This window comes from Thermobia domestica, chromosome 1 (genome assembly GCF_964235325.1).
Source record: "Thermobia domestica chromosome 1, izTheDome1.hap1.1, whole genome shotgun sequence".
Classification (NCBI taxonomy): domain Eukaryota; kingdom Metazoa; phylum Arthropoda; class Insecta; order Zygentoma; family Lepismatidae; genus Thermobia; species Thermobia domestica.
Genome location: NC_137454.1, coordinates 326,806,026 through 326,818,516, shown reverse-complemented (window position 1 = coordinate 326,818,516; position 12,491 = coordinate 326,806,026). Strand labels below are relative to the sequence as shown.

General features: G+C 35.1%; 2 protein-coding genes across 2 annotated transcripts; both read left to right on the top strand.

The window, feature by feature from the left end:
* Window positions 1-5,381: 5,381 nt before the first annotated feature.
* On the top strand, window positions 5,382-6,792 carry LOC145680938 (uncharacterized). The gene is made up of 2 exons (XM_081752133.1): window positions 5,382-5,511; window positions 6,317-6,792. The coding sequence occupies exons 1-2, from the start codon at window positions 5,382-5,384 to the stop codon at window positions 6,790-6,792; spliced, it is 606 nt and encodes a 201-aa protein (XP_081608259.1).
* A 329-nt stretch (window positions 6,793-7,121) lies between these two features.
* On the top strand, window positions 7,122-7,562 carry LOC145680933 (uncharacterized). The gene has a single exon (XM_081752118.1). The coding sequence runs from the start codon at window positions 7,122-7,124 to the stop codon at window positions 7,560-7,562; it is 441 nt and encodes a 146-aa protein (XP_081608244.1).
* The last annotated feature ends 4,929 nt before the right edge of the window (window positions 7,563-12,491 follow it).

The window sequence follows — 12,491 nt, the reverse complement described above, 5'->3', positions numbered from 1 at the left end:
TAATTTCCTCCATTAAGACTTTATACATGCTATCCGAAGCATGCCTTGAGAAATTGAATTGAAATTGACGGGTTAGTGGAGGTACCATTTCGGTCCGACCACCCCCTCTCACATTGGAGGCTCCCCTTCCCATATTAGGAGAAGCACTATTATAATTAGGAATTTGTCTTCCGCTCAGGTCATTTTCAAATAAGGGATTTTCATATTGATACCCCACAAACTCATCGCCACTAGAACTAGATTGATCATTATCGTGTACAAAACCAGCCCTTATATCATTAAACTGCGCCATATTACTCTTAAATACAAAACAATATAACGGGGAGAGAGGAATTACATATATACATATAAACACTACAATATAAATTGGGAATTTTTTATCTATTATGTTTCTGTAATATACTTCCATAAAGTTTCCTCCCACATTAGCATGCGACTTCCATAACTATCAGTTTTACGCATTTAGCAACCTGCCATAAACAATGCAAGAGGTACGAACACATTAACGTCTATATACAAACAGTACCAATTGCAATAAACAAATTGCCAATAAAGCATTAAGCAGGAAATCCTTCCACAGAAACTCTGCTATACAGAAACTTTCAAAGAGAGAAAACCTATTCATGAAAACCCTTCAATTATTTTTGCACTGACATTTTAACATAGGTACCTTATTTAAATTATATATGTGTTGCGTAATGTAATACACATATATAATTTCATGTATCCGCCAATTCCCAGTTCTAGCTGTTTTACCCACTAGGAATATAAATAGCATTAAATTCTTTACTGCAAAATAATTCCTGAAAATAAAACAACCAGCACTGACAATTAACGTCCACACATCGAGTGAGCGCGATAGTTACGATAGAAGGGTAGAATAGGTTCGTATCAGTTTCAAATTACTGCAAATCCCAATTTCAGATAACAACTAACAAACTTTATTTTGTGAAATTTGTAACAAATAACCTGAATGAAAAGTAATAAAGAAAGTCTTGCAGTGGACTAAATTAAATTTCAGATACAACATCCAATGAGAAAGTAACACTCATTAACTTTTTTTTTCCAAGATTTGTTTGACACTAGAATTTTTAGATATAAAATCCCCACTTTAAAAGCAATAAAGCACTGTTTATCGAAACTTTAAATGATATTGAAATTCTCTACCCAATACGAATGACCAGGATTAGCTACTGAAACTTAATTTATAGTTAAAAGCAAAATCTAAAAGGTGTTTTATTCCAATAGCTTAACCAAGGCATTTAATGGTACAAAAGTTGACAGAATCCAAGTTTCTTTCATTTAATTTTCCTTTTCCTTATTTCCTTTTCCAAACAAGACAATAAGAAAAATGAAATGGAAGTTTCTAATGGAAATAAGAATACTTAACATACAAACCAGAAACTATTTCATTCATTTTCATTTCCTTTTTTTTTCCCCTGTCTCCAAACCTGTTTCCTTACAGAGCCTTTTAGTGGTTAGATATTCCTTTGGTCTCCTTGCAGCCAAAATCCACTGGTTCCTGTCGTATCAACTTCAAATATTAACACCTCCATTTCACAATTCCCACTATCAAGTTTTCGAACTTCACTCTAGCAGTACCTATGTTAAGTTGTGCCGTCCGCCAGTTAAGCAGCAGGCAGCTGGCCGCAGCGACAACTAGCGACACAGAGCGGAAAGCTCGCGCACTTCACCACAGGCACCGCCAAGGTCACTCAATTACGAGTATCTCACGAAACTATTGCTATTTTAAAACGGAGATTTTATTAACAAACGTTTTACATATTTTTATTTTTCGACTAAACGTAACAAGTTCCTTAAGGGATGCTGGTGGAGGGTAATGAGACCGAACACACCTTTCTAACTCAGAACACAATGGCTCAATGATGTTCAGATCTGGTGATTGTGGGACACAGGGGAAGTGTGATAGCTCCTGGTCATGCTCCTCAAACCATGATTTCACCGTTTTTTCAGCGTGCCAGAGTGCCAAATCATCTTGGTAGATGCCATCACAATCAGGGAACAATATTTGGGCCATGGGTAGAGCCTGGTCCCCCAAAATGGCCTCATACACCTTAGTATTCATCATTTCATGCAGGGCTATGATGAAACCTGCAGAAAACCACGATATCACTGCCCATACTGTAACAGAACCACCCACATGCTTTACAGTTGGGAGCAGACAGTCTGTATCATAGGCCTACGACGGTGTTATTTATACGTAAACACGACTGGTTGTTGGAAATAAGGTGAAGGTCGATTCATCGGACCACATTACGTGTTTCCACTGCTGATGAGTCCACGTCTTGTGGTCGTTGTACCACTGGATACGCCTCTTCGCACTTACTGCTGTGACCCAGGGGTTTAGCGATAACGGCCCTGCCATGAATTTTCATTTTATGAAGTTCCCGTCGCACTGTTTTCAATGAAACCGGGTTCTGTATGCCGGAATTAAGTTCAGACGTAATTTTCATTGCAGTGATCTTCTTTTTAGCTGCTACAATCCGTTTCAATGTCCTCCGGTCCCTATCTGACAGGATTGTCTTTCGACCACTGTTGTGCTTTGCATGCGTCGTTTGCCCATGAATTGTGTATGCCTCGTGACATTGGACACAGTGCCCTTCGATATTCCCCACAATGTTCGCCATTGTTGCCACTGAAGCTCCAACCAGACGGGCTCCAACGATCATGCCTCTTTGGAAGTCTGTCAGGTCGCCCATTTTACCGCACCAGTTTCACACAACGACACTCACAGGTGAACTGGTTACTGCTGACGGAAAAAGAAGGTCCACATGACACATTGAAAACAAAAAACGATCGGCAACCGCAACACGTGTTGTGCAGTGGAGGGCCAAATTTACGTGTCCTGTATGAAGTGTTTTTACATTTTTTTTTGTCCATTCCCTTTATGTATGTAATATAAGGAAGACTGTTAGATATAAGATATTCTGCAATGACATGCTGTAACATCTAAGGGCAGTGCCTATGTAGCATACGGATAACGTATGCTCTACTGATTTCTGTAGTAAGGAAGAGGAATCCGTATATTTGTACAATATGCCGCTGTCGAGAGAACGATTTTTCTCATTGCATACTAGAAAAAGTCTTCGATACTCTTTCCAAAGCAGTATTTCGAAAAGAAGAAATAATTTTATGTTATGACGGTGCTAGTGTGATGGCAAGATGTAAGAGAGGTGTTTAAAAACTAGTAAAAAAACAACTTCAAAAACCAGTCCATTATATTCATCTCTAATCATCAACTTCATATTGTACTAATTCATACTTGTTCAACGATTCCTAATGCGAAATATATTTTGAATTAACCAAGTTGCTATAGAGGTTTTCTTCAAAAAGCATCGTGTGTCACAGGTTTAATAAAGCTTAAAAGCTTAAGAGGTTGATGAATCTTCGATGGACACTTGGAAACAGTAAAAACTATTTCAGGGAATTCTGATGGTGAAGTATTTTATCTGTCTAGAGTTTTATTGTTCTCTCTCTCAAGGGAAAAGGGATCATGTAGATACTGACAAGGGAACATCTTATATTGATAGTAGTATTGCCTAACCAAACAATGCACAATCGATAGAGGAATGAAGAAAAGTGAGAAATCCGAAGTTTTACGGGCCGACACCCAGAAACACAGCAGAAACAGAGGAAGGAAGGATCTACAATCATGTGAAGATAGTAATACAAAAGATACACTGAAATAGAAAGAACTTCAAAATGATTAAAGTGATCAAAATGATATTTACATAACAGTATAGTAAGCAAACATTATACCCACAGGCATGCTCAATAACATCATATGTAATGCAGTGTTGCCAACTAAGGAAAAATGAAGTTTTGTTAAATGGCACGGAACACAAATTATCACTAGAACGCCCAAAGGGATCAATTTGATTCTCTTGCGAAATTCATTTTTTCATATCTACAATGTTTTAAGGAATTGAAAGGTGGCATTTGCTGACTTTTCCTAAATTGTTGATGTCGCGTAGAGAAAAAAAATGATATTGTGGTTGTGCAATTTAATAATCTGATATCTATCGATTTGCCTTAAACGCCCGGGGGATCAAATTGATCCTCCAGTTGAAAATGTTATTATACTTTCTCGCATCGACTATTATTTTACTTCTCCCTGAGCAGCTTTTAGTTAAAATGATTTAATTTGTCGAACCAAACGTTACGAAATCCTCCTTTCCCGGTACCAGGACATCTGTTGGGCACTATTCAGTTAGAATGTGTAGTCATACAGGCACGTAGCCAGGATTTCGTGAAGGGGGGGGGGTCCGTGACATGAAATACTGTGGTCATCACACCAGGGGCTCGATCATTCTAAACTATTTTATTGAAACATATATTGGTTCGTTTAGCCAGGATTTCGTAACGACGGGGGGGGGGGGGGGGGGGAGATGAAAAAATTCTGAAGGCCCAGGAACTTGATCAATCTAAACTACTTTACTATCAACATATATTGGTTTGTTAGGACAATAAAATGAGGATATGTGTGCAAGTATTTTAATAAAAAAAAACTGTGAAGAAATCTCGAGTAAAATAATAATAATAATAAACGTATTGAAGATTTTACAATATTTACGTTCTTCCTCAGTTTATTCAAATATAACAATTTTCCTCTCATTATGATCCCAACTATTATAAAAAGTACATATTCACTATTATAAAAACTATATACTCAATAATGTCTTGTAAACTATTTTACAATATCTGTGTTCCTTTCTCTGTTGGATCAAATGCTAACAGAACATTCCACACAAAAAAATTTTTGTTTTTATTATTCCGCCAACTACTGTCGGTTCCAAATGACAGATTAAAGGAGCAGTAGAAAATTTTTCTTGAAATAATATGTTTGATACTGCAAGGATGCGATGACGAAAAATTATAAAAAATGTCCACGCTGTTACACAACGACACCATGCTTTCGGAAGCTTGAAATTTCCCTGAATAGTAGCAGAAATTCTGAGAATTCCGTAACTTTTCTAGAAATTTCAAATTCCCTGACTCTTTCAGGATATCTCGCTTAACTCGCCACCATGTATTGCAAATAATACAAATATCCTCATAAGAAAGAGTAACCAAAGGCTTCCTTTAGTTTTTTTTTATTATTTTTAACGTTGATGCTTCTTTTTCTCATTTTATTTTATTTAATCCTTCCTTATTTTTTTTTCATTTCTGCTCTCGAAGTGGGGGGTCCGGACCCCCTGGACCCCCCCTGGCTACGTGCCTGAGTCATAGCGTCATTTGTCATTACGTGGTAGTCACGTGGCAAGGTGTTTGGTGCAATGCAGTAGTTGACACTTTGCTCGAAGATGTGACAAATAAAATCTATGAATAAGTAATTTTATAGTGAAGAAGCATCTAAGAAAATGGCACAAACTAAACAATTAAATCCTCGTGAAGTTCTTGAAGAGCTTCAAAGAATATCCGAAGACGAATCTGATGGCGGTGAACTGTCATCAAAGACAGAAGACAATTTGGAATGGGATACTTATTGTAGTGAGTAATCTTCTGAAGAAGTTAGTCTTGCAGATGAAAATGAAACTACCGAATCTAAGTACATTTTATCTCAGTCTGTTTTATTCAACATGTGTTTAAATTCTCTACAAGTCAATAAGAAAATCAAATAATTTCAGACAACTATTGAAGAAATTCGATGAAATATTCGTTGTATAGAACTGGGATCAACAGTAAATTTTTAGATTTCTCTTTCCTGTAATACCAAAAGCATAATGTATTCTATCATCAAGTTTAGCTAAAATTTCAAATCTTTACTTTGAGCAGAACTGCGCAGTTCAATTTTATGTACAAGTCGAATATGCTACATAAAAGCTGTTACCTATCATGTATATACAGTACTAGGACAAGTAAAAATTGCCCTTGTACAAAAATACAAAACAAAAATAAGCAGAGTGTCTGCCACTAAATTGGTTCGTAGTACTGTTTGCTCAAAGTAAAGAGTTGCCGCTAAAATAATATTACGTGCGTTGATATATTTTATTTATTATTTTCATTAGTCGTAATCATCTCTTAGATATGACTGGTTCTTCCCTTGCAATATATCGATTCCAGGTTCGCCACGTTATCTCTATTTATTTTATAAATACTAAAACAACCTTACTCATTGCGAAAGTAATAACATTTCTTCCTATTTGGTCCCTTGTGAAGTAACATTTAATGGACCAATCATGTACTTTGCATTACTATTTTATTATTTTATAAAAATAATGTAATAAATTCACATGATTTATTTGTAAAATACGAAAGCGGTCGCACTGAATTTTTCTTTCTGCCTTTTTTGCAGTACATAATGAGGTAAGATCAGAACAAGATGGAAACATGTGTGGATGTTCAGATGAAGGCATCAGTGTGGCGGCGAAACAGTATACAGCTTCAGATGGTACTGTATGGGAGGAAATACCTGCTAATGTTAGAAACGTAGGTCGAAAATGTCTTCATAATATTCTAAGAAAAATTCCAGGGCCAACACTGCATGCCACAAGAAATATAAGTAGTGAATCTGTGTCAAGTGCATGGCGCTTATTCATAGACAAACGCATACTTACCCATATAAAAAAGTGTACCGTAACAGAACAGCGTCGTGTGCTAAAGAACAATACTTGGTCACAAAGTTTATCGGAACTCGAAGCTTTTATAGCGATTCTATATGCTCGTGGTGTTAGTGGCAGTAAAATATTGAGGTTCATGCAATGTGGTCGAAGTCTTGGGGATTGCCGTTGTGTCCCGAGACTATGGACAGAATTCAATTTTGCGAAATAATGAGGATCCTAAGATTTGATATTAAACCTGACAAATTGATTCGTGTAAAGAAAGATAAAATTGCTCTCCTCTCTGAAGTTTGGTGTAGGTTCATTGAAAATTGTATTGCATGCTATAAACCAGGAAAGAACATTACAATAGATGAACGGTTGTTTCCTAGTAAAACTCATTGTTCATTTACGCAGTTTATGTCAAATAAGCCAGATAAGCACGGTCAAAAATTCTGGCTGGCTGTAGAAGTAGATGCGAAATATATTTTGAATGGCTTCCTTTGAGTTGGTAAGGAGGAAGAACGCCCTGCAAATCAAAGAGTTCCTGAGTACGTTGTCATGCGTCTTATGGAACCATTTTCTGGGAAAGATCGAAGCGTTACTACAGACAACTATTTTACGTCACTAAAGCTCGCTGAAAATCTGAACGCAAAGTCATCTACCATTGTTGGGACAGTGAATAAAAGTAGAAGAGAAATACCGAAGGAAATTAAATCAGAGAAAGCACCTTTGTATTCTACAAATATTCTCAAAAGCAAGGACGTAACAATGACCGTTTATCAAGGTAAGAAAAGTAAGAATGTTTCGGTATTGAGCTCTCTTCATGATACCGTGGACATAGTCTACAATCATAAGAAAGTTCCTGAAACCATTGCTTATTATAATCAAACAATATACGAGGTTGACCTTGTAGACAAAATGGCCAAGCAATATACATTGAAAGAGTCATCACGAAGATGGCCAATTCATACATTTATAATGTACTTGATCTTGCATTAATTAATGCAGTTGTAATATACAGAACAGTCACTGGAATGAAGATATCACGAAAGGAATTTATTCAAAGGCTAGTAAAAGAACTCCGGGCAGAATACCTGCAGCTTCGGTCTGAGGATTCAAATGAAGCTACAAGAACAGAAGACGACACAGGTTCAAATTCAGAAATACCGCGTAAACGACGTAATTGCCAAATCGTTGTAAACTGCAAAAGAAACAAGGCGTCTGAAAACTGTAGCACTTGCAAAAAGGCAGTTTGTGTAAAATGTGTTCGTAAAGTAACTTAAATGCAGAAAATGTGTGTAATCACGGAGATACCGGGGCAGTATTGAGTATCATATTCGAGAACAAAGATGAAGGAAAGTTGTAAGCAGAACTATAAACAGAAGTAGTTACAGAGCTGCCTAAATAAATTTTGTAATAAGATGTAAGTAATGACTACTATATACTTAGAGGTAAACACACCAAAAAATGTTTGTACACCAAAAATATATGTTCACAATAAACTTGCTAATAAAACTTAACTGGAACTTGGTTTTATTTTTTTACACAGTGAAGAAACAGAAAAAAACTCAAGTAGTGTTTGTTAGAAAGGTAGATATGTACAAAAAGAAGCTAGGGATCAAATTGATCCCTACGGGCGAACTAGGTGAAACGAATATCCGGGCGTTCTAGTGTTATAACATCTAGAAAATCGTAATTATGAGTAGACCATACCTGTGAAGACCAAACACTATCCACAAGATGCATACTTTGAGCATACTGGTATGTAATAACAGTAAAATTAGAAATTTTATGAATTAGTGAAATTTTACTGCCTTGTTAAACTAACACACTATACCAAGTGGTCATTTATGACATTAATTTTATGGACTCAATTGATATTAGATTCTAACAGAATACTTGAAACTCACACTGAAATGTTTTCAGAACATAGAATGGGAGATAAGGAGTTTTATACTAAAGCAAAAATGCTTTTGTATCCCTTCCTTGGTTTACGGTAAACTGCTTTATTCTTGCCTACCACTTTGAATTTAGACAATCCGTAAAATACGTATTACAAGATGTATAACTTTGAGTCACTTTATATGGTGATTGGGCAACCAAAATGGCACCTGTATTTCGATAGTTTGTACGACATGCATTTGCTGGCAACCAATGTAACACTAGTTTGGACACCAGTTAAAATTGACAATCCCGGACAGACAGAATTTACATGTACCAAATGTTGTACAGGAACTTTCCTGATTGTAGAGTCCACTCCGGGAGACAAAGATAGTACTTCAATACATAGCAAAATCATAAAAAGCCAAGAAAAAGCGAAAATTCCTTTTCTTAAAAAAAGAAAAAAACATTCTTATTTATAAAAAGAAACTCGGTCTCAAAAAAGCTGACTTTTCTACATCTCTAATCTCTACCAACTGATTTCATGAACAACAAAATTTGACAGTAATTATCAAACTGTCAAGAGAATTTAGTAATAGGAAAGTAAAGCTTTTTGTACTTTACTTATTAGGAGTAAGAGAGAATTTATAGAATAAATTACTGACTTGGAAAGAGAAAATTATGTAATTTCTAGAATCCTCGAATTTAAACGATGAAATAAAGTTTTACATTTTTTTTAACCGTAGGAACAGAACATTTGGTTTAGTAGCTAATATGGCTACTTCCGTTAATAAGTGTCCTTCATGCAGAGAACAATAAATAAAATGTTCTTCGTATTTTGTTAAGTATCATTTATTAATATTTGTACTTTTGGTTTAATATTCACGTAAGGTGCTAACTAGCGAGAAATTAAATTACCGTATATACCCATCTGCAATTAGTATATTCGCCTCCGCAATAAATAAATAATTTGATTATATGTTTTTATGGAAATTTAATGCAAGTTATGCAACACATACTGCCAATCTCTTCTCATAATATACTCATACTCCTTGAAAAAAAATATTAAGTACCACGTACGCACTATATGTACCTTTTCAGGTCGATTATATTGTTACTTTATAATTAGGACAGATGACGAGATGAAGGTTTAATAGTATAACACTGGCCTCTTATGGAAAGGATACTTGGAACGATTCCAGACATGTCTATCTGTTGCAGAAAACTTCATGTCCATCCATTTCCTTTCATCTTTTGTTTCCATTTTACTATGACGTACATAACTATTATCTTACGTTTATCATCAGTCTGTTAGTCTAAATAACATAATCGCTAAACACCAAACAATAAATAAATAAAACGCCAATGTTAGGCTCGTTCATAGTATCTGTTTTTAGTGAAATGTAAGAAGTTTGTCCATTTATACTTTCAGAAACAAAATTCGTGTAAGATATCTCTGTGTTCATTCCGTATTGTTCACACATTTAAATAATAATAATAATAATAATAATAATAATAATAATAATAATAATAATAATAATAATAATAATAATAATAATAATAATAATAATAAATTAATTTACAGGGGGTGCGGTAGCTCATTCGTAGAACGTTCATCTCTAATGCATGGGGTCCTTGGTTCGATCCCAGCTCTCGCCGAGTAAATTTTGTGGTGGACAAACACCGTGAGCGTGTTTTTTGGGAGGTTTTCCTTTTCCTCCCACTTTCTTGCATTCCACCATTTCATTCCCTACTCATCATCAAAGTCTACTTTAGCCTAAGCGGCATATGCGTGAGACGTAAAACTTAACATTTCATATCAATTTACGTTTTTTTTTTTTTTTTCTTTCAATACTCAATCTCGAGTTTTCAGACTTGGAATGTAATATATCCGGTTCCAATTTATAGTCAAGTTTTCACAAATTAAACCACTTCTAGTCCACTTGTTTCAACGTCAAAGACTAATATAATTCTACGATTACAAAAGTCTCCTACCATATTTATTCTTAAAATTGGCAACTAAGATTTGCAACGTAATAGATTTATCTGTTGATTTTCCCCTTCAACTGGATGAATTAATTCTGTTAATTCGTCATTGAGACGCTCCTCCCAACCCCGAGGACAGGCAAACAAAAACCACTTAGACTGTGTGTTAAAAGAAGCTGAATTTTATTACATCTCCTAGTCGTTGCTCACCGCAGGAACTGGTAGATCCATTTGGTAGAACACAATTATTTCCGATGTAGCGAAAAGGAACGACGTTCAAAACTGCTTCTATGTATCACCAAGTCCTTCTTTACTTTAAACTTTCCTGGAGGCACCAATCGTAAAACAAAACTTGACATTAAATTCGTCTTTCTGAAGTTTCATTTTTTTTTTTTTTTTAATCTATCCTTAAGGCATTATTAAAATACTTAAATGTTGTCGATACTTGCCGTTGTATATGGTATATAATGGTCGAAACGGAATTAAATTAGAGACGTATTTTATTGCCACTCTTTCAGTTTTATTTCCTTTCCTGATTCATTTCATCATTTAATTGTCTTACTCCCTTTGTCCAAATGTATACATTTACCAACAACAAATCTTAGATAACATACCTGGTCTCACAAGTGGCTCATTTATTTTATTTTATACTCTGTGTTGCCATATGTGTTAGTAACGGTTTGTCGACTTAATGTAAAACCACAATCTTTCCCATGTTTATTATTTAAGGTGGGAAACTTTGCTCACGTATAGCCTAATTCAAATCGAAAAATGTCTAATCAGGAAATAGGAAATACTTCTTGAATTCTTTGTTATAAAGGCTGTACGGATAATACATGTACACGGGAATTAAAGTATTTTCCATAAGAAAAAGCTTTGCTTTGTATATACTTAAACACAAACAAACTATTTGCTGAGCAAAACAATATATTCACATAAAAAACTACAATCGTGTTACAGTTTCGCCAACTAACATTTTGGCTTCATCAGACACTATGAGATACATGAGAAACGTGCAGTCTTATACACACACAAGAGCTGAGACATCTTGATTCTGATTGGCTCCTGGCAGCAGCCAATCCCCTTCAAGTATTCTAATTTGTATTTCCCTATACCGAGGCTTCCTATCTGTTGTAAATTACACACACATAAAAAGGACGATCTTAGCACAACTAATCTAAACTAACAAATAATTGACATAAATAATTAAATAATTATATAAATATATATAAATAAATAAAAAATACACATAAATAAAAAATATATAAATAAACAGATAAACATAGAATTACGAATACGCTTAAAAAGACGACACACACATACAGTATATACACATACACTATAGAACCACATATATATCTATATATAAATATACCATTACATATATACATATATACACACACGTATATAGAGATAACTAATATGGACTAATAAATATATAAACACGTGTGAGACAATCAATATATATACTACAACAACCATAATAGATATGTGTATTCCGAATCTTATACTTTGAGGGAATTAAAGGAAACACATGTACCGTACATTCGAACAGTACATTCCAACCTTATGAAGGCTGCGATAGCTTAGTCGTAGAGCGTTCACCTCTGGTGCATGGGGTCCTGAGTTCGTGTCAAATTAACTTTCTGGTGGGCAAACATCGTATTTGTGGGTTTTCTCGGGGTTCTTCCGTTTCCTCCCACTTTCTTGATTCCACCAATTCATTCATAACTCATCATCACCGTGTCCTTTAGCCTAGCCGGCATAATCATGGGACGTAGAACTTCAAGATTTCATTTCATTTCAAGATGTCCAACCTTGCGATTTAAATTTAAAATACTTTCAGTTCACTGGTGAAAACGATATATATTTAAAATCCACTTACTGCACAAATGTAGGAAATCATGAAATAAAAATGAAGTGAAAGATTTCAATCATACGTCCCATGGCTATGCCGTGTAGGCTAAAAAGAGACAGTGATGGTGAGAATGAATGAAATGGCGGAATGAAGAAAGTGAACGAAATCAGAAAAACCCTGAGAAAACCTACGCAAACTGTTTG

What these genes read in the sequence shown, in the direction of transcription:
- LOC145680938 (XM_081752133.1), top strand. Translation starts at nt 5,382, where the DNA reads ATGGCACAAACTAAACAATTAAATCCTCGTGAAGTTCTTGAAGAGCTT. An exon ending in GGAATGGGATACTTATTGTA is followed by an intron (nt 5,512 to 6,316) that starts GTGAGTAATCTT and finishes CCTTTTTTGCAG; the next exon opens with TACATAATGAGGTAAGATCA.
- LOC145680933 (XM_081752118.1), top strand. Translation starts at nt 7,122, where the DNA reads ATGCGTCTTATGGAACCATTTTCTGGGAAAGATCGAAGCGTTACTACA.